General features: G+C 57.3%; 2 protein-coding genes across 5 annotated transcripts; both read right to left on the reverse strand.

The window, feature by feature from the left end:
- Nucleotides 1–3,899: 3,899 nt before the first annotated feature.
- On the reverse strand, nt 3,900–5,283 carry ADRA2B (adrenoceptor alpha 2B). Its single transcript, XM_065041147.1, has one exon. The coding sequence runs from the start codon at nt 5,281–5,283 to the stop codon at nt 4,150–4,152; it is 1,134 nt and encodes a 377-aa protein (XP_064897219.1). The 3' UTR covers nt 3,900–4,149.
- Nucleotides 5,284–6,495: 1,212 nt separating this feature from the next.
- Nucleotides 6,496–18,488, reverse strand: ELMOD3 (ELMO domain containing 3). Of its 4 annotated transcripts, XM_065041146.1 has the most exons (11): nt 16,845–17,764; nt 16,663–16,740; nt 15,152–15,209; nt 14,821–14,883; nt 14,494–14,585; nt 14,222–14,345; nt 10,543–10,665; nt 9,753–9,883; nt 9,230–9,306; nt 9,020–9,147; nt 7,148–7,466 (listed from the first exon to the last, which is right to left on the reverse strand). In XM_065041146.1, the coding sequence occupies exons 1-11, from the start codon at nt 16,911–16,913 to the stop codon at nt 7,321–7,323; spliced, it is 1,089 nt and encodes a 362-aa protein (XP_064897218.1). In that variant the 5' UTR covers nt 16,914–17,764; the 3' UTR covers nt 7,148–7,320. The 4 variants fall into 4 exon arrangements, with proteins under 4 accessions (XP_064897217.1, XP_064897216.1, XP_064897215.1 ...); XM_065041145.1 differs by lacking the exons at nt 9,753–9,883; nt 16,845–17,764 and adding an exon at nt 18,434–18,488 and having other exon boundaries at nt 6,496–7,466; XM_065041144.1 differs by lacking the exons at nt 9,753–9,883; nt 16,845–17,764 and adding an exon at nt 17,808–18,393 and having other exon boundaries at nt 6,496–7,466.
- Between the last annotated feature and the right edge of the window lie 16 nt (nt 18,489–18,504).

The raw sequence follows: 18,504 nt of genomic DNA on the forward strand, positions 1-18,504 counted from the left end.
CCATGAACATCACCCCCCCCATCCCATGTCCCCATCACCCTTGGGGACACCTGTCCCAGCCCCACCACAGCTTCCCAACCCCTTCCCATGTCCCCATCACCCTTGGGGACATCAAACCCACTCCAAGTCCTCACCACCCCCAGGGCCATCACCCCTTCCCCTGCTCCCCATCCCTGTCACCCCCAGGGTGACATTGTCACCCCAAAAACCTCCAGGAAGCAGCAATGAACCGGGGGGGAGCCCCAAAGAGCTGAATCTGCCTGAAAACACCCCAAAAAAGGTGACATTTTTCACCTCCCTGGGGGCTGGCACAGCAAATGTGGGTTTAAGTGCAGTTGAGAGCTTTTATCCCTTAATCATCCTCTGGCTGGGAAATAATAAGGGAAAATAATTAAAAGAGACAAGAAAAAAATAGTGAAAAGAAGGAAAAGGGAAAGAAAAAAATGTAAGAAAATATACAAGAAAAAAGGGGGAAAAAGATGAGAAAAAAGGGGGGGAAAAGACAAGAATAAAGGATAAAAGACAAGGAAAAAGGGGAAAAACAGACAAGGAAAAAGGGGGAAAAAGACAAGGAAAAAGGGGAAAAAAGACAAGGAAAAAGAGGAGAAACAGACGAGGAAAAAGGGGGAAAACATAAAATAAAAAAGGGAAAGAAATAAAATACAAGAAAAAAAGATAAAGAAAAAGAAATAAAGAAAAATAAAAATAAAATAAAGAAAATAAAACCATAAAGAAAACAAAAGAAGAACCGTGTTTACTTGGCGAGAAAGCGGAGGTGGGGGGCGGGGGGGGGGGGTGTTGCGATACTGAGGGATTTGGGGGTTTTGGGGGGAGAGAAATGGGGGTCGGTGGCATTTTGGCCAAAGATATTCCAAAAACATCCCCATTTGCGCTTTTTCTCACGTGTTTTTCCCCACTTTATCTCCATTTCAGGGTCTTTTCCCCACCTTTCCGGGGAGCCCCGAAAACACCGTCACCCCTTAAATTATCCCCCAAAGGGGCCGATTTCATGAACGCCCCATTTTTAGGTCTATTTTCCCATATTTCAAGCACTACCCCGCCGCCCCCCCGGTGGCCATGGTTACCGTATCTCCCTTCCCGCCGCTTATCGCGCTGCCATTAAACCCCAAAAACAAACAAAACGCTTTCGCTGCCATTCCCAGCTCCTTGTTTTTACATATTTGAGTGGGGAACACGCATTTTTATGCTTTTAACCCCCCCCCGCCGGGGCAAGAAATAATCTCCCACTGCCTTCGCGTTTGACCTTCATCCCCCGGCCAAAGTGGCCAAATTTTGTCAAAACTCTAAAAATATAACAAAACCTCGCGGGAGGGACCATCCCGGGTGACAGCGCCGAGGGGGTTTGGCGCATCTGTGGTGTTGTTGTGGCGTTTAATCTCGTAATTAATGGGTGTTAACGAGAAGGCCCGAAGGCGCAGACTGAGGCCTGGCGGGCACTCACAAGCGCGCTTTCCCGCACCAGTTTGTGGTGACACGTTCATACTGGGCCCAGTTTGGGCCTTTGGCTCCAAACCGGAGCAGCACCCGGGCGGGGGGGATGTCGGTAATTAATATTTTGGCTTAATTAACCTCCCCGTGCTGCTGCTTCTCCAGCACTAATGAGGGGACGGCAATTAATGCGGCGGTGATAACGCCAGGCCTGGCTGGTCAGCGGCACCGCGGTGTCACCGGGGGGTCACCGAAGGGAAGTGACCCCCCCGCTGTCATGTTTTTGACTCGTTTTAACCTATTTTGACATATTTTCTGGCAAAATAATCTCACCCTGCACAAATTTCTGCGGCAATTTTTGCGCAGCGGAGCTGAATATATGGGAAGGGGAATGAAGGGATCACCATGGCAACGGGTTTGGGGGAATTAGGGGGGAATTATTGGGGGTCGGGGGGTGTCGGGTCCCACTGGGGACAGGTTGGTCCTGTGGGGCCATGCCCCGACCCACAGAACTGTATCCAGCCCCATAGAACCATGCCCAGCCCCACAGAACTATATCCAGCCCTGTAAGACCATGTTCAGCCCCCCAGGACTGTGCCCAGCCCCACAGAATCATATTCAGACCCACAGAACTATGCTCGGCCCCACAGGACCATGCTCAGCCCCACAGAACAGTATCCAGCCCCACAAGAACATGCCCAACCCCATAGAATCATATGCAGCCCCATAGGACCATGTTCAGCCCCATAGGACCATGACCAGACCCATAGAACTGTATCCAGACCCACAGGACCATGCCCAGCCCCATAGAACCATACTCAGCCCCACAGGCCCGTGCTCAGCCCCACAGGATGATGCACAGCCCCATAGAACAATGCCCAGCCCCATAAAACTGTACTCAGGCCCATAGAACCATGCTCAGCCTCACAGGATCATATTCAGACCCATAGGACCATGCCCAGCACCACAGAAGCATACTCAGCCCCACAGGCCCGTGCTCGGCCCCATAGAACTGTATCCAGCCCCACAGGACCATGCTCAGCCCCACAGAACAATGCCCAGCCCCATAACACTGTACCCAGGCCCATAGAACCATGTCCAGCCCCACAGAACCATTCTGAGACCCCCAGCCCCATGCTCAACCCCACAAGATCATTCCAAAACCCCCAGCCCCACGTCACCCCCCTGCAGTGGGTCACACAGCAGCTGTGGGGCAGCGGCAGCTGCAGGGGGATGTGGGGCAGAGGCCAGAGTGGGTCCAGCCCGCTGGGGCCTTGCTGGCGGGGGGCCAGGGGCTCGGCGTGCGCAGCCCCACGGCCGCAGCCGTGTTCACACGACCTCTCCCACCCCGGTGTCCTCCCAGCGCGCCGGGACGGGCCAGCGGCTGCGGGACGGACAGACAGACACGGGGTGGGGACAGAGCAGCTGGGCTGGGAACCAGTGTCCCAAAATTCGGGGGGTTCGGGGTAGCGGGGAGTGAAGCCTCACAGGGGGGGTGGGAGGTGGGGCTGACTCTGCCACTGCGGGTGTGATGTCCCTGGGCATGTCCCCTGGCCATGGGGACACTGTGGGGTGGTACCGCAGGGTGGCGTGTGGTGTACCGGTGGGGTCACCATATACTGGTGTGGGTTACTTGGTACTGGTGGGGGTCATTGTTTACTGGGGTGGGTCACTGTATGCTGGTGGGGGTCATTGTACATTGGTGTGGGTTATTGCACACTGGTGTGGGTCATTGTACGTTGGTGTGGGTTATTGCACACCGGTGTGGGTTATTGAACATTGGTGTGGGTCACCACGTACTGGTGTGGGTCACCACATACTGGTGTGGGTTACTGGCTGCTGGTGAGGGTCACCATGTACCATCACGAGTCATGGTGCACCCGTGTGGGTCACAACACCCTAGTGTGGGTCACAACACCCTGGTGTGGGTCACAACCCCCTGGTGTGGGTCACAACCCCCTGGTGTGGGTCACAGCCCCCCGGTGTGGGTCACCATGCGCCATCATGAGTCACGGTGCAGCAGCGTGAGTCACGACACACCGGTGCAGGCCCCAACGTGCTGCCATGAGTCACGACACGCCGGTGTGGGTCACGATACCTGGTGTGGGTCACCCTGGTGTGGGGCACATCACCCCAATATGGGCCACAACCCACAAATCCCCCCCATGGTGCTCCCACCCCCCAGACCCTGTCCCGTCCCCTGTCAGGTTCAATGTCCCCAGGGCTGACAGCTGCTGAGATTTATTCTTTGGGGTCATTTGGGGCTTTTTTCCCTAATTACCATTATTTATTCCTTCCCCGGCACTGCCATAAATAACCGTTCCCTCCCAGACACCGTGTTCCCGCACGTTCCCCGGCCACTGGTCCCGGCCACGGCTCCTGTCCCCAACGGTCCCCGGGGACACAAACGCCCCCACGTACCCCGCTCCTTGACAAAAAGTGACTTTTTTTTTTCCTATTACAAAATATCTTTTATTGTTAAAAGGCCACGGGGGGTGTGTGGGGAGGGTCACTGGGATGTCACCAGGGTGTCCCCACACCGTGGGACCATGCGGCGCTGGGTGTCCCCATGGGAAATCCGGCATGAGCAGGCGGGGTGGGGAAAACAACCTGTTGTCCCTTTTGCGGGGGGGACTTCAAAACCCCTGAACCCCGGGATGCGGAGGGGGAGGAGGAGGAGGACGGGGGTGCTGGAGCCCCTCACCAGGGCGTCGGGGCGCGGCGGCGGCAGAGCAGGCGGCGGAACGCCCGGCGGAAGTCCTGGTTGAACGCGGTGTAGATGACGGGGTTGAGGGAGCTGTTGCAGTAGCCGATCCAGAAGAAGAACTGGAAGACGCCGTCGGGGACCTTGCAGTGCTGGGGACAGAGCGCGCCCAGGCTGTAGAGGAAGAAGAAGGGGAACCAGCAGAGGACGAAGACGCCGATGACCACGGCCAGGACAAAAGTGAAGCGCTTCTCGCGGTTCAGCTGCGTTTTCCTCCGCCACGCGTTCAACGCCGGCGCCCGCCGCGCCAGCACCACCCGCCCCGTCCTGGTGGCCAAAGTGTCCCTGGGGCGGCCCCCGGGCTGCGGGGCCGTGGGGCCGGTGGTCACCGGGGGCTCCTCGGGGCTCAGCAGCGACGTCCTGTCGGCCAGCGGGCGGGTCGCCGCGGGCTCGGCGCCGGGCGCGGGGGTGACGTTCGGCGTCCCCGAGCGCGGCGGTTTGGCGGTTCGGCAGCGCGAGCGGCGCTTGGCGATCAGGTAGATGCGCAAGTAGACGAGGATCATGATGAGACACGGGGCGAAGAAGGAGCCGACGCTGGAGGAGAGCACGTACCAGGCCTCCTCGTTCAGCTTGCACTGCGGCCGCCCCCCCGGCGCCGCCGCCTTCTCGCCCCCCTTGTAGACCAGCGGCGGGAGGGAGATGAGCGCGGCGATGGTCCAGACGGCCACGATGCCGCACTTGACGCGGCGTGGCGTGCGCTGGGCGCCGTACGGCACGGCGCGGCTCACGGCCCAGTACCGGTCCAGGCTGATGGCACAGAGGTGCACGATGGACGAGGTGCAGAACAGAACGTCCAGCGCCAGGTAGATCTCGCACCACGTCTGCTCGAAGTACCAGTAGCCCAGGAGCTCGTTGGCCAGCGAGAAGGGGATGATGAGCGTGGCCACCAGGATGTCGGCGGCCGCCAGCGACACCAGGAACAGGTTCTGCGGCGCCCGCAGCGCGCGGCTGCTCAGCACGGCCAGGATCACCAGCGCGTTGCCCGCGATGGTGAACAGCACCAGGAAGGTGATGGTGGCGGCGATGGCGGCTGTGGCCGGGGCCGAGTACCCGCTTGCCGCGCCCCCCATGGTGCCACTGTCCCCACAGAGCTCAGGGCTGGCCCGGGGGGGACGAGGTTGGGGGGTGCTGGGGGACGGCAGGGGCACTTGTCATGTTGCCTGCGGGGATGGCTGCCCTGTCTGTGCCCCTGCCTGTGTGTCCCTGTCCGTGTGTCCCTGTTTGTGTGTCCCTGTCTGTGTGTCCCTGTCTGTGTGTCCCTGTCTGTGCCCCTGCCTGTGTGTCCCTGTCTGTGTGTCCCCGTCTGTGTGTCCCTGTCTGTGTGACCCCTGCCTGTGTCCCTGCCTGCGCGTCCCCACCTGTGTCCCTGTCCCGCCCGCACCCTTGTCCTGCTCGTTCCCTGCCTGCCGGTCCCCTCTGCTGCCCGTACCTCTGCCTGTACCTCTGCCCGCACCTCTGCTCGTACCTCTGCCTGTACCTCTGCCTGTACCTCTGCCTGTACCTCTGCCCGCACCTCTGCCTGTACCTCTGCCCGCACCTCCGCCCGCACCTCCGCCCGCACCTCTGCCCGCACCTCCGCCCGCCCCCTCCCCTGCCCGCCCCCCTTATTCTGCCCGCCCGTACCTGCGGCTGCCCGTCCCCGTCCCCGCTCGTCCCCGTTCCCGTCCCGGTCCCGGTCCCGCCGGTCCCGTCGCTCCCTCGGTCTCTGCGCCGCCGGCGCCGCCTCCGCCGGGTTTTAAGCGGCGCGGGAGGGGCCGAACCGCCGCTCCGGGGCGGGACCGGGGGGGGACACGAACGAGGCCGTTGGCAGGGCCGGGATCCGCTCCGGGATCCACTCTGGTCCCACCGGTACCCGCATCCCCCCCTGGTAACCGTGTCCCTCCCGGGCATCCATGTCCCTTCCCCAGTACCCGCATCCCGCCGGTACCCAAATTCCCCCTCGATACCCACATCACCCCCTGGTACCCACATTGCCACCCCCGGGCATCCGTGTTCCTTCCCCGGTACCCGTGTAACCCCGGGTACCAACATCACCCCCCGGCACCCGCATCCCACCCCAGGTACCCACGTCCCTCCCGAGCATCCATGTCCCTTCTCCGGTACCTGTATCCCCCCCTCCAGTTTGTGGGTCCCCCCCAGCACCCCCATCCTCACCCTCCCTGGGGACCCCAGGCCTCGCTCTCCACCCCCAAAAACACCCCAAGGGGGCTTTATTCCCCACCCCCACTCCATCATTTACACAATAATTCAGGATTAAAAGAGAAAAAACCCACATCACCAGGACCCTTTCTACCCATTTATTCGGTGTTTTCAGCTGGGGGCGGTGTCACCATTTCGGGGGGGGTCACGGCCCCCGTCAGCCGCTCGGTGACACATCGTTCTGTTGTCCCCCAGCTCCTCGTGTTCAAACGCACCAAATCACGGCTCTTTTGCCTTTCTTCCTCTCTGTTTGAGGTCTGAAGGTGCTTTTGGAGCGTTTCTAAGCACCCGCTGGTTGTCACGTCGGGGCCGGAGCCGCTGTCAACGCTGTCACTGCTTCCGCTTGTCCCTGCGTGGCACCCGGCACTGGAACTGGTTTCACAAAGGGGGAAACTGAGGCAGGGAGGGGCAGAACCCACCCCCCACCTCCCTGCAGGGATCAGCAGCAAATCCAAGTCCAAAAGTCACCATTGTGGCAAGAAAAGCCATTTTCTCCCCCTCTTTTTAATAACCTGGAGGTGGTGACGCTCACAGTGACACCTGGGGGGGGACGAGCAGCCCCCTGCCCAGCCACGGGGACAAATTAAAGGTGTCACCCCCCAGCGTGCTGCCGGAGTCACGATTCCATTCAGGAGCCACCATTGGGCTCTGAATTCGGGCTGAGGACAGACAGAAGCGCGGAGTCCGGACAGACGGACGCACCAGCCTCAAACAACGTTTTCCGCCTTCGCTCCCGCAGACTCGCAGGGAAGGACTGCGCCACCATTTGGGGGGGTTTTGAGCCAAACAAATGGACTTGTGGTGGTGTCCCCGGCTCCCAAACCCGTCCCCGCTCTGCACCGGCCACCTCGGCGCTTCCCACGTCGCCAGGGGGGTGACGGTGGCTTCTGAGCGTCCCCCGATGTGTCTCAAACCAGCTCGATGTGCGGATCGCAGATGCCCATGAAGTTGATTTCCTCGGCCTCGGAGGGTGAGGAGCGAGGCCGAAGGCTCACGTAGGTCTGCAGGGCCCTCAGCAGCTGCTTCGGTTTCCTTTTGGTGGATAATTCCAGCTCTGGGGAGGAAAGAGCAGCGATGAGGAGGGAGGGCGAGACCCGGACGGCGTCGAGGGTCAAATGCGCTCGCGGCGCGAGGTTTGGATCTGGGTTTTATTTCTGGGTCGCATCAAAGCGCCGAAGTCGCCATCGTGGAAATCTCTGCGTAAAACCCACCGGCGGAGCTCGGCGCCACCCCAGCGCCCCAAAAAACACCCCGGGGGGGAAAACTGCAGCCAAGCATCAACAGGGCCTGACGGCGACAGCGGGAGAGGAGCCGCGAGCACAGCGGCCGTGGCGACATCGGGATGTAATAACCCCGCTGGCTAATTAACGATAAACACACCACCTACAGCTCCGCTACAAACCCTAGTGCAGTGCCTCAGGGGGCAGTGCTGGGGCCTGTATTTTCAATATATCCATCAATGATTTGGATGAGGGAATAGAGTGACTGTCAGCAAGTTTGCTGATGGCACCAAGTTGGGAGGAGTGGTGACACTGGAAGCTGTGCTGCCATCAGAGACCTGGACAGGCTGGAGAGCTGGGCAGGGAAAACCTAATGAAATAGAACAAGGGAAAGTGTAGAGTCTTGTGTCTGGGCAGGAACAGCCCCAGGGTCCAGTGTAAGTTGGGGAATGACCTATTAGAGAGCAGCGTAGGGGAAAGGGACCTGGGGGTCCTGGGGACAGCAGGGTGACCGTGAGCCAGCACTGGGCCCTTGTGGCCAGGAAGCCAATGGTACCTGGGGTGGGTTAGAAGGGGGTGGTCAGTAGGTCAGAGAGGTTCTCCTGCCCCTCTGCTCTGCCCTGGGGAGACCACACCTGGAATATTGTGTCCAGTTGTGGCCCCTCAGTTCCAGCAGGACAGGGAACTGCTGGAGAGAGTCCAGCGCAGGGCAACAAAGATGCTGAAGGGAGTGGAGCATCTCCCGGGTGAGGAAAGGCTGAGGGAGCTGGGGCTCTGGAGCTGGACAAGAGGAGACTGAGGGGGGACTCATTCATGTTTCCAGATATCTAAAGGGGGAGTGTCAGGAGGATGGAGCCAGGCTCTTCTCAGTGACAACCAGTGACAGGACAAGGGGCAATGGGTGCAAACTGGAACACAGGAGGTTCCACTTAAATTTGAGAAGAAACTTGTTCCTGGTGAGGGTGGCAGAGCCTGGCCCAGGCTGCCCAGGGGGTTGTGGAGTCTCCTTCTGTGCAGACATTCCAACCCGCCTGGACACCTTCCTGTGTAACCTCATCTGGGTGTTCCTGCTCCATGGGGGATTGCACTGGATGAGCTTGCCAGGTCCCTTCCAACCCCTGACATTCCGGGATTCTATGATTCTGTGAAACCCTACACAACCCACCCAGGGAGTCAGAAACGTCCCCGTTCGTCACCCACCACAACACAGGACGTTCCCAGCGCCACATGCTCGTCATTGAGAGGTAAAATTGAGGTAAAAACCACCCCATGGGCGTTAAGAATTGAAGAACTCAGTGTGACGGTGAAACGAGGAACATTTTGGGGTTGTTGAGGTGTCACCCTCTTGGGGATGGGGACAAAGGCGTCAAGGACGGGGAGATGTCACCTCGGAGGAGGGGAGCGGAGTCTGCGATGGTTTTGTGCTGCCGCTTCCAGACGCGGTAGAGCTGCAGGAAGGCGGCGGCGTAGAGGTCGTTGATCACGGCGATCACCTCCCGCCGCCGGTTGCACACCCTGGAAACGGCGGAAAACAGCTCAGCCGCTGTTTGGAGACCCCAAAACCGGCCGAATTTCACCCGGAATGAGCGGATCTCACCTGGAGAGCCGGTCCTCCCGCAGGGCCTGCACCACCATGCGGGTGATGTTGATGGACATAATGCAAAACGGGAAGTTCTGCAAGAAAAGGAGCGTCAGAGCAACCGGGACGGATCAAAACCTGTTTTCTGCCACCCAAACGCGTGGGACGGCGACGGCAGAATAGTAATACAACTGATCCAGGCTGCTGTGGGGCAAGCCCAGCCTAAATCCAGGCTCAAACCCAACTATAGCTGAGATTAAAACGCTAAATTTAAGGAAACAAGCTCCACTCGCTTGCATTTTCACATCACGCTTTGCCCGCTTCTCCAGAACTTTTAACCCATGTAAATTCAGCTCCAAGCCAAGAACCTGCAAATGAATCTCTAATCTGCACCAAGATGTGAGAAAAAGTCCAATTCCCGGAATAAATCCAAGACTTGGAACCTTTGGGCAAAATAAAAATCAAGCCTTAGTTCTGAATAGGAGGTTTTTGCGCTTCTTTTTCCCCAAAACGGCGTCGAACCCGCGCGGGGAGGACGTGCCTGAGTTTCGTGCTGCGATAGTTTGAAAATGTCGTGAGCCAGAGGCAGCGTCTGCGTGTCCAGGAGGAAAAACAGCATCTGCATCAGGCCCAGCATCCCCGTCCCGCGCAGGTCGGTGCCGGGATCCGCGCCTGGTGGGGCAGGAGCAGCCGCTGTCACCCCCCATGTCCCCAAGGGCGGAGGAATCGCGGGTGGATGGGAAAAGTGGGGAGGAATTGGTTTCGGTGGGGACAAACGGACGCGTCGCCGAGCGCTCCCCACGTTTCTCCACAATTGGGAATTCCGAGCTCTCCCCACCACGGGGTGTGTGGATTGATGTTTAAAACCAGTTCTATGTGTTAGGACGGAGGAGCAGGAGCTGATCCCATCCCGGAGCCGGGGGTGAAGCGGGGAGCAGTTAGGCCTAATTTAAACCCGGTTTATTTACCTCGCCGGCCGAGCGGCTGAAAACACGGCGCTTGACGGCGTTAATCGTTAATCGCGCTGTTTTTCTCAACAGAGCGTCTCGTTAATAAACCCCGGAGACGGCTCATTAGGCGCAGAGAGCGCTCGCTAATGAGGGGTCTTAATGGAACGAGCGCCAGAAGAGGAAACGGCCTCAGGAGAGGTTGAGGTTGGAAATATGGGGTAATTTCTTCCCCCAAAGGGCTGTGGGGCATTGGAACAGGCTGCCCAGGGCAGTGCTGGAGTCACCATCCCTGGAGGGGTTTAAAATACCCATAGATGAGGTTCTTAGGACATGGGGCGGTGGGTTCTGGGTGGGTTTGATGGTTTTAGGGTGTTTTCTGACCCTGGAAGCCCAGCTCCTCCCAGTGGGGGCCGTAGCGGGGGCAGCTCAGCCGGGAGCGCGTCAGCTGCGTGTAAATGGTCTGGAGGATGCGCATGTGAACCCACTCGGTGTCATCCAGGGCACCTGAAGGGGAGAAAACAGCCCCCAGAGGGTGAATAACAGCTCTTGGTGCCTAAAAAACACCCCTTGGAACCTAAAACACACCCCTCGGAACCTAAAACACACCCCTCGGAACCTAAAACACACCCCTCGGAACCTAAAAACCAGCCCTTGGTATCTAACAAACGTCCCCTCAGCACCGAAAAGCAGCACTTGGCACCTAGAAAATGAGTCTTGGCATCTAAATGACAGCGCTTGGAGCACAAAAAACAGCCCTCAACACCTAAAATATGGCACTTGGCTCCTAAGAATCTGCCTTGGCAGGTAAAATGCAGCTCTTGGTACCTAAAATACAGCCTTTGGCACCTAAAAAACTGGTTCTTGGTACCTAAAAAGCATCATTTGACATCTAAAAAACACCCCTCGGCACCTAAAAAGGTGCCCTGGTATCTTAAAGATGCTTCATAGCACCAAAAAATGCCCCTTGGCACCCAAAAAGCATCATTTGGTGTCTGAAAAATGCCACTCGGCACCTAAAAATGCCCTTTGGCATCTAAAAAACACCTCTTGGAACCTAAAAACCAGCCCTTTGGCACCCAAAAAATGGTCCTTGGTGCCTAAAAAACATCCCTTGGCATCTAGAAAAGTGGCCCTTGGCATCTAAAATCAACCCTTGGCACATAAAAACATCTCTTGGCATCTAAAAAACACCCGTGGTATCTATAAAACATCCCTCAACATCTAAAAAACAGCCCTTGGCACCTAAAAATTATCATTTTGCATCTGAAAAACAGCCCTTGATATCTAAAAGCACCCCTTGGAAACACAAATAAAGCTCTTTGGCACCTAAAAAATAGTCCTTGGTGCCTAAAAAACACCCCTTGATATCTAAAAACACCCCTTGGAACCCAAATTCCAGCCCTTTGGAACCCAAAAATTGGTTCTGGGTGACTAAAACCCACCCCTTGATATCTAAAAACACCCCTTGGAAACCAAAATCCAGCCCTTTGACACCTAAAAATTGGTCCTTGGTGCCTAAAAAACACCCCTTGATATCTAAAAACACCCCTTGGAACCCAAACTCCAGCCCTTTGACACCTAAAAATTGGTCCTTGGTGCCTAAAAAACACCCCTTGATACCTAAAAACACCCCTTGGAAACCAAAATGCAGCCCTTTGACACCTAAAAATTGGTTCTTGGTGACTAAAAAACACCCCTTGATATCTAAAAACACCCCTTGGAACCCAAAATCCAGCCCTTTGAGACCCAAGAATTGATCCTTGGTGCCTAAAAACCACCCCTTGATATCTAAAAACACCCCTTGGAACCCAAACTCCAGCCCTTTGAGACCTAAAAATTGGTCCTTGGTGCCTAAAAAACACCCCTTGATATCTAAAAACACCCCTTGGAACCCAAAATCCAGCCCTTTGGAACCCAAAAATTGGTTCTTGGTGACTAAAAAACACCCCTTGATATCTAAAAACACCCCTTGGAACCCAAACTCCAGCCCTTTGAGACCTAAAAATTGGTCCTTGGTGCCTAAAAAACACCCCTTGATATCTAAAAACACCCCTTGGAACCCAAACTCCAGCCCTTTGAGACCTAAAAATTGGTCCTTGGTGCCTAAAAAACACCCCTTGATATCTAAAAACACCCCTTGGAACCCAAAATCCAGCCCTTTGAGACCCAAGAATTGATCCTTGGTGCCTAAAATACACCCCTTGATATCTAAAAACACCCCTTGGAACCCAAAATCCAGCCCTTTGACACCTAAAAATTGGTCCTTGGTGCCTAAAAAACACCCCTTGATATCTAAAAACACCCCTTGGAACCCAAATTAGAGCCCTTTGGAACCCAAAAATTGGTCCTTGGTGCCTAAAAAACACCCCTTGATATCTAAAAACACCCCTTGGAACCCAAACTCCAGCCCTTTGGAACCCAAAAATTGGTTCTTGGTGACTAAAAAACACCCCTTGATATCTAAAAACACCCCTTGGAACCCAAAATCCAGCCCTTTGGAACCCAAAAATTGGTCCTTGGTGCCTAAAATACACCCCTTGATATCTAAAAACACCCCTTGGAACCCAAACTCCAGCCCTTTGACACCTAAAAATTGGTCCTTGGTGCCTAAAAAACACCCTTTGATATCTAAAAACACCCCTTGGAACCCAAACTCCAGCCCTTTGACACCTAAAAACTGGTCCTTGTTGCCTAAAAAACACCCTTTGATATCTAAAAACACCCCTTGGAACCCAAACTCCAGCCCTTTGACACCTAAATATTGGTCCTTGGTGCCTAAAAAACACCCTTTGATATCTAAAAACACCCCTTGGAAACCAAATTCCAGCCCTTTGGAACCCAAAAATTGGTTCTTGGTGCCTAAAAACCACCCCTTGATACCTAAAAACACCCCTTGGAACCCAAAATCCAGCTCTTTGACACCTAAAAATTGGTTCTTGGTGACTAAAAACCACCCCTTGATATCTAAGAACACCCCTTGGAACCCAAACTCCAGCACTTTGGAACCCAAAAATTGGTTCTTGGTGCCTAAAAAACACCCCTTGATATCTAAAAACACCCGTTGGAACCCAAAATCCAGCCCTTTGGAACCCAAAACTTGGTTCTTGGTGACTAAAACCCACCCCTTGGAACCCAAAATCCAGCCCTTTGACACCTAAAAATTGGTCCTTGGTGCCTAAAAAACACCCCTTGATATCTAAAAACACCCCTTGGAACCCAAAATCCAGCCCTTGGACACCTAAAAATTGGTCCTTGGTGCCTAAAAAACATCCCTTGATATCTAAGAACACCCCTTGGAACCCAAAATCCAGCCCTTTGACACCTAAAAATTGATCCTTTGAGCCTAAAAACCACCCCTTGATATCTAAAAATACCCCTTGGAACCCAAATTCCAGCCCTTTGGAACCCAAAAATTGGTTCTTGGTGACTAAAAGCCACCCCTTGATATCTAAGAACACCCCTTAGAACCCAAAATCCAGCCCTTTGGAACCCAAAAATTGGTTCTGGGTGACTAAAACCCACCCCTTGATATCTAAAAACACCCCTTGGAATCCAAACTCCAGCCCTTTGACACCTAAAAATTGGTCCTTGGTGCCTAAAAAAACCCCTTTGATATCTAAAAACACCCCTTGGAACCCAAATTCCAGCCCTTTGGAACCCAAAAATTGGTTCTTGGTGCCTAAAAACCACCCCTTGATATCTAAAAACACCCCTTGGAACCCAAACTCCAGCCCTTTGAGACCTAAAAATTGGTCCTTGGTGCCTAAAAAACACCCCTTGATACCTAAAAACACCCCTTGGAAACCAAAATCCAGCCCTTTGACACCTAAGAATTGGTTCTTGGTGACTAAAAAACACCCCTTGATATCTAAAAACACCCCTTGGAACCCAAAATCCAGCCCTTTGACACCTAAAAATTGGTCCTTGGTGCCTAACAAACATCCCTTGGAATGTAATAAACCCCCCCTTGGTATAAAAACCCACCCCCTGGTGCCAAATCCCGTGGCGCCCGCACCCCCCGGACACGTGGCGGTGTCCCCATGTCCCCGGTGTCACTCACAGTTGGCCATGGCCAGCACCAGCTCCCGCTCCTCCCGCAGCCGCCGCCGCAGCCGGGGGGGCCCTGTGAGGCAGCGCAGCAGCACGGCCAGGCCGTGCGCCCCCCCCGGCACCCGCGCCTGCCGCTGCGGGGACAAACACACCAAAAAACACCCAAAATATGATTTGGGACAGTCCTGGTGGGGGGGTGGGAGGGAAAGGGGGGAGCGCAGGGGGTGTTTTGGGCGGCGCTGCCCCCTCCTACTTACGAAAAGGGCCCCCCCGGGGCCGTACCCTGCACTGGGAGAGGTCGGCGCTCTGGAAGAACTGCAGCGCTTCTTGGAAGGAGATCGGGGGGGGGGCAGCGGCCAACGGCCCCCCCAGCCCTGCGGGGAGGGACAGGATGGTGTTAAACCCCCTCCGGTGTCACCTATGCCCCCCCCCAGTGTCACAGGTGCCCCCCGTTGCAGCTTCTCGGTGCCCAAACGAGCTCCCGCCCAACGCCAAAGCGGCCGGTGCGGTGCGGGGGGGTCGCTCCCACTGTCATATGGCAACAGGGCGACTGTGGGTCATCCACCCCCCCAAAAAATGCCCCCCAACCCGCTGACCCCCACGTCGTACCCGCCTGGGTCTGTTCCAGCGCCTCCCATTGCTCCTGCGCTCGCTGCAGCTCCGCACTGGGCTCTACTGGGACAGAGCTGAGGTCAGAGACGGGGGTGGGGGGGCTGTTCCCTCCCCCCAGGGCAGAATTTACCCTTTTTTGGGGAAAACTCGCCCCCCAGAGTCCCCTGCGAGGTGAATTTGGGACAAAACGAGGTGAAGGTTTCATCGATTTGGAGCCGGATTTGCCCGTCGGCCCCGTGCTGGGACCCTCAGGATCAATTCGGGCCCCCCAGGGTTCCACCCCCCCCCTAAAAAACCCCGCGGGACCGGGGCCAAAGGAATTGCTCACCCGCTGGGTCCCCCTGAATGAGCACCTGCAGGAGCCGGTTCTGCCCCACGGCCGAGACCTGAGCGGGGACAGACGGACAGAACGGTCACCCCACAGACAGACGGACAGGACTGTCATCCCAGGGACAGACGGACAGAACTGTCACCCCACAGACAGGACTGTCACCCACAGGGACAGATAGACAGGACTGTCATCCCAGGGACAGACAGACAGGACTGTCACCCTACAGACAGACAGACAGGACTGTCACCCCACAGACAGAACTGTCACCCACAGGGACAGACAGACAGAACTGTCACCCCATGGACAGACAGACAGGACTGTCACCCACAGGGACAGACGGACAGAACTGTCACCCCACAGACAGGACTGTCACCCCATGGACAGACAGACAGAACTGTTACCCCATGGACAGACAGACAGGACTGTCACCCCATGGACAGACAGACAGAACTGTCACCCACAGGGACAGACAGACAGGACTGTCACCCCATGGACAGACAGACAGGACTGTCACCCCATGGACAGACAGACAGAACTGTCACCCCATGGACAGACAGACAGGACTGTCACCCCATGGACAGACAGACAGGACTGTCACCCACAGGGACAGACAGACAGGACTGTCACCCATGGGGACAGACAGACAGAACTGTCACCTCATGGACAGACAGACAGGACTGTCACCCACAGGGACAGACAGACAGGACTGTCACCCATGGACAGACAGACAGGACTGTCACCCACAGGGACAGACAGACAGGACTGTCACCCATGGACAGACAGACAGAACTGTTACCCCATGGACAGACAGACAGAACTGTCACCCCATGGACAGACAGACAGGACTGTCACCCACAGGGACAGACAGACAGAACTGTCACCCCACAGACAGGACTGTCACCCACAGGGACAGACAGACAGGACTGTCACCCCATGGACAGACAGACAGAACTGTTACCCCATGGACAGACAGACAGGACTGTCACCCACAGGGACAGACAGACAGAACTGTCACCCATGGACAGACAGACAGGACTGTCACCCCATGGACAGACAGACAGGACTGTTACCCCATAGACAGACAGACAGGACTGTCACCCACAGGGACAGACAGACAGGACTGTCACCCCATGGACAGACAGACAGAACTGTCACCCCATGGACAGACAGACAGGACTGTCACCCCATGGACAGACAGACAGGACTGTCACCCACAGGGACAGACAGACAGAACCCGTGGGGACAGATGGACAGAACTGTCACCCACAGGGACAGACGGACAGAACCCGTGGGGACAGACCCCAAACCGGGGGGTGCCCCCGAACCCCTGAGCTGGTCCCTCGGCCCCTTCCCCCCCCAGACCCGTTCCGGTGGCGTCACCGGCCCCGGTACCGGGAGGAGCGGGTTCGTTATCCCGAAAGAGCCTGTTATAGCGCCAGAAACGGAGAAACAAAGTGACAACGTGCGGGGTGTTTGACACCGAGCGGCCGGGACACGGGGACACGCACCGGGAGCGCCGGGCCGGGCGGGCGGACCCGCTGCTGCTGCTCAGGCCGCTCCGCGCCCGCGGCGGCTCCGCTCATGGCCTGCGGGGAGAACGCGGCGGAGCCTCAGGCGGCGGAACCGGGGGACCCGGGGGGACGCGGGGGGCTCCGGCCCCGCTGCTCCCGCCCCATTCCCGGTCACCGACCGGCGCCCCCCGGCCCGTCCGCCGGCCCCGCTCCCCGGCGCGCAGTGCGCAGGCGCGGCCGCGCTGCATGCTGGGAGTTGTAGTCCGCGCCGCGGGCCCCGGCACAAGGGACTACAGCTCCCGGCAGGCACCGCGCTGGGGGACACGACGGCGGCGCGGGAGGGTCAAACCGCGGGGAACGCGGCCGCTCGCCGGGGCCGGGCAGGGCTGCTGGGGGGACCAGCGGCGGCTCCAGTGCCCAGCGCCCGGGACCAGCTCCCAGTGCCGCCAGCAACTCCCAGTGCCCAGCGCCAGCTCCGAGAGCCCAGCGCCCAGTGCCCGATATCAGCTCCCAGCACTCAGTGCCACCTCCCAGTGTCACCTCCCCGTGCCCAGTGCCACCTCCCAGTACTCAGTGCCACCTCCCAGTGTCAGACACCAGCTCCCAGTACTCAACACCAGCTCCCAGCGCCACCTCCCAGTGTCATCTCCCCGTGCCCAGTGCCATTTCCCGGTACTCAGTGTCGCCTCCCAGTGCCCGCTGCCAGTTCCCAGTGCTCAGTGTCAACCCCCCGGTACTCAGTGCCACCTCCCAGTGCCATTTTCCAGTGTCCAGTGCCACCTCCCAGCACTCAGTGTCACCTCCCTGTCCCCAGTGCCATTTTCCAGTGCCCAGTGCCACCTCCCAGCACTCAGTGTCACCTCCCTGTCCCCAGTGCCACCTCCCAGTGCCATTTTCCAGTGCCCATTGCCACATCCCAGTACTCAGTGTCACCTCCCTGTCCCCAGTGCCACCTCCCAGTGCCATTTTCCAGTGCCCGGTGCCACCTCCCAGTACTCAGTGCCAGCTTCCAGTGCCACCTCCCAGTACTCAGCACCAGCTCCCAGTGCCAGACAAGAGTTCCCAGTACTCAGTGCCAGCTCCCAGTGCCATTTCCCAGTACTCAGTGTCACCTCCCTGTCCCCAGCGCCACCTCCCAGTACCCAGTATCAGCTCGCAGCACTCGGCACCACCTCCAGTGCCCAGTGCCCGCTCCCGATATCAGGTATCAGCTCCTGGTGCCACCTCCCAGTGCCATTTTCCAGTGTCCAGTGCCACCTCCCAGCACTCAGTGTCACCTCCCTGTGCCCAGTGCCACCTCCCAGTGCCATTTTCCAGTGCCCATTGCCACCTCCCAGTACACAGTGCCAGCTCCCAGTACTCAGTGTCGCCTCCCTGTGCCCAGTGCCACCTCCCAGTACTCAGTACAGCTCCCAGTGCCATTTTCCAGTGCCCAATGCCACCTCCCAGTACTCAGTACAGCTCCCAGTGCCATCTCCCAGCACTCAGTGTCACCTCCCTGTCCTCAGTGCCACCTCCCAGTGCCATTTAACAGTGCCCGGTGCCACCTCCCAGTACTCAGTGCCAGCTTCCAGTGCCACCTCCCAGTGCCATCTCCCAGTACTCAGTGTCGCCTCTCTGTGCCCAGTGTCACCTCCCAGTACTCAGTACAGCTCCCAGTGCCATTTTCCAGTGCCCAATGCCACATCTCAGTACTCAGTGCCAGCTCCCAGTGCCATTTCCCAGTACTCAGTGTCACCTCCCTGTCCCCAGCGCCACCTCCCAGTACCCAGTATCAGCTCGCAGCACTCGGCACCACCTCCAGTGCCCAGTGCCCGCTCCCGGTATCAGGTATCAGCT

This window comes from Columba livia, chromosome 25 (genome assembly GCF_036013475.1).
Source record: "Columba livia isolate bColLiv1 breed racing homer chromosome 25, bColLiv1.pat.W.v2, whole genome shotgun sequence".
Lineage (NCBI taxonomy): Eukaryota > Metazoa > Chordata > Aves > Columbiformes > Columbidae > Columba > Columba livia.

What these genes read in the sequence shown, in the direction of transcription:
- ADRA2B (XM_065041147.1), bottom strand. Translation starts at nt 5,283, where the DNA reads ATGGGGGGCGCGGCAAGCGGGTACTCGGCCCCGGCCACAGCCGCCATC.
- ELMOD3 (XM_065041143.1), bottom strand. Translation starts at nt 16,913, where the DNA reads ATGCAGCGCGGCCGCGCCTGCGCACTGCGCGCCGGGGAGCGGGGCCGG. An exon ending in CGCCCGGCCCGGCGCTCCCG is followed by an intron (nt 15,210 to 16,662) that starts GTGCGTGTCCCC and finishes GTCCCCGCTCAG; the next exon opens with GTCTCGGCCGTGGGGCAGAA. An exon ending in GGTGCTGGCCATGGCCAACT is followed by an intron (nt 10,666 to 14,221) that starts GTGAGTGACACC and finishes TCTCCCCTTCAG; the next exon opens with GTGCCCTGGATGACACCGAG.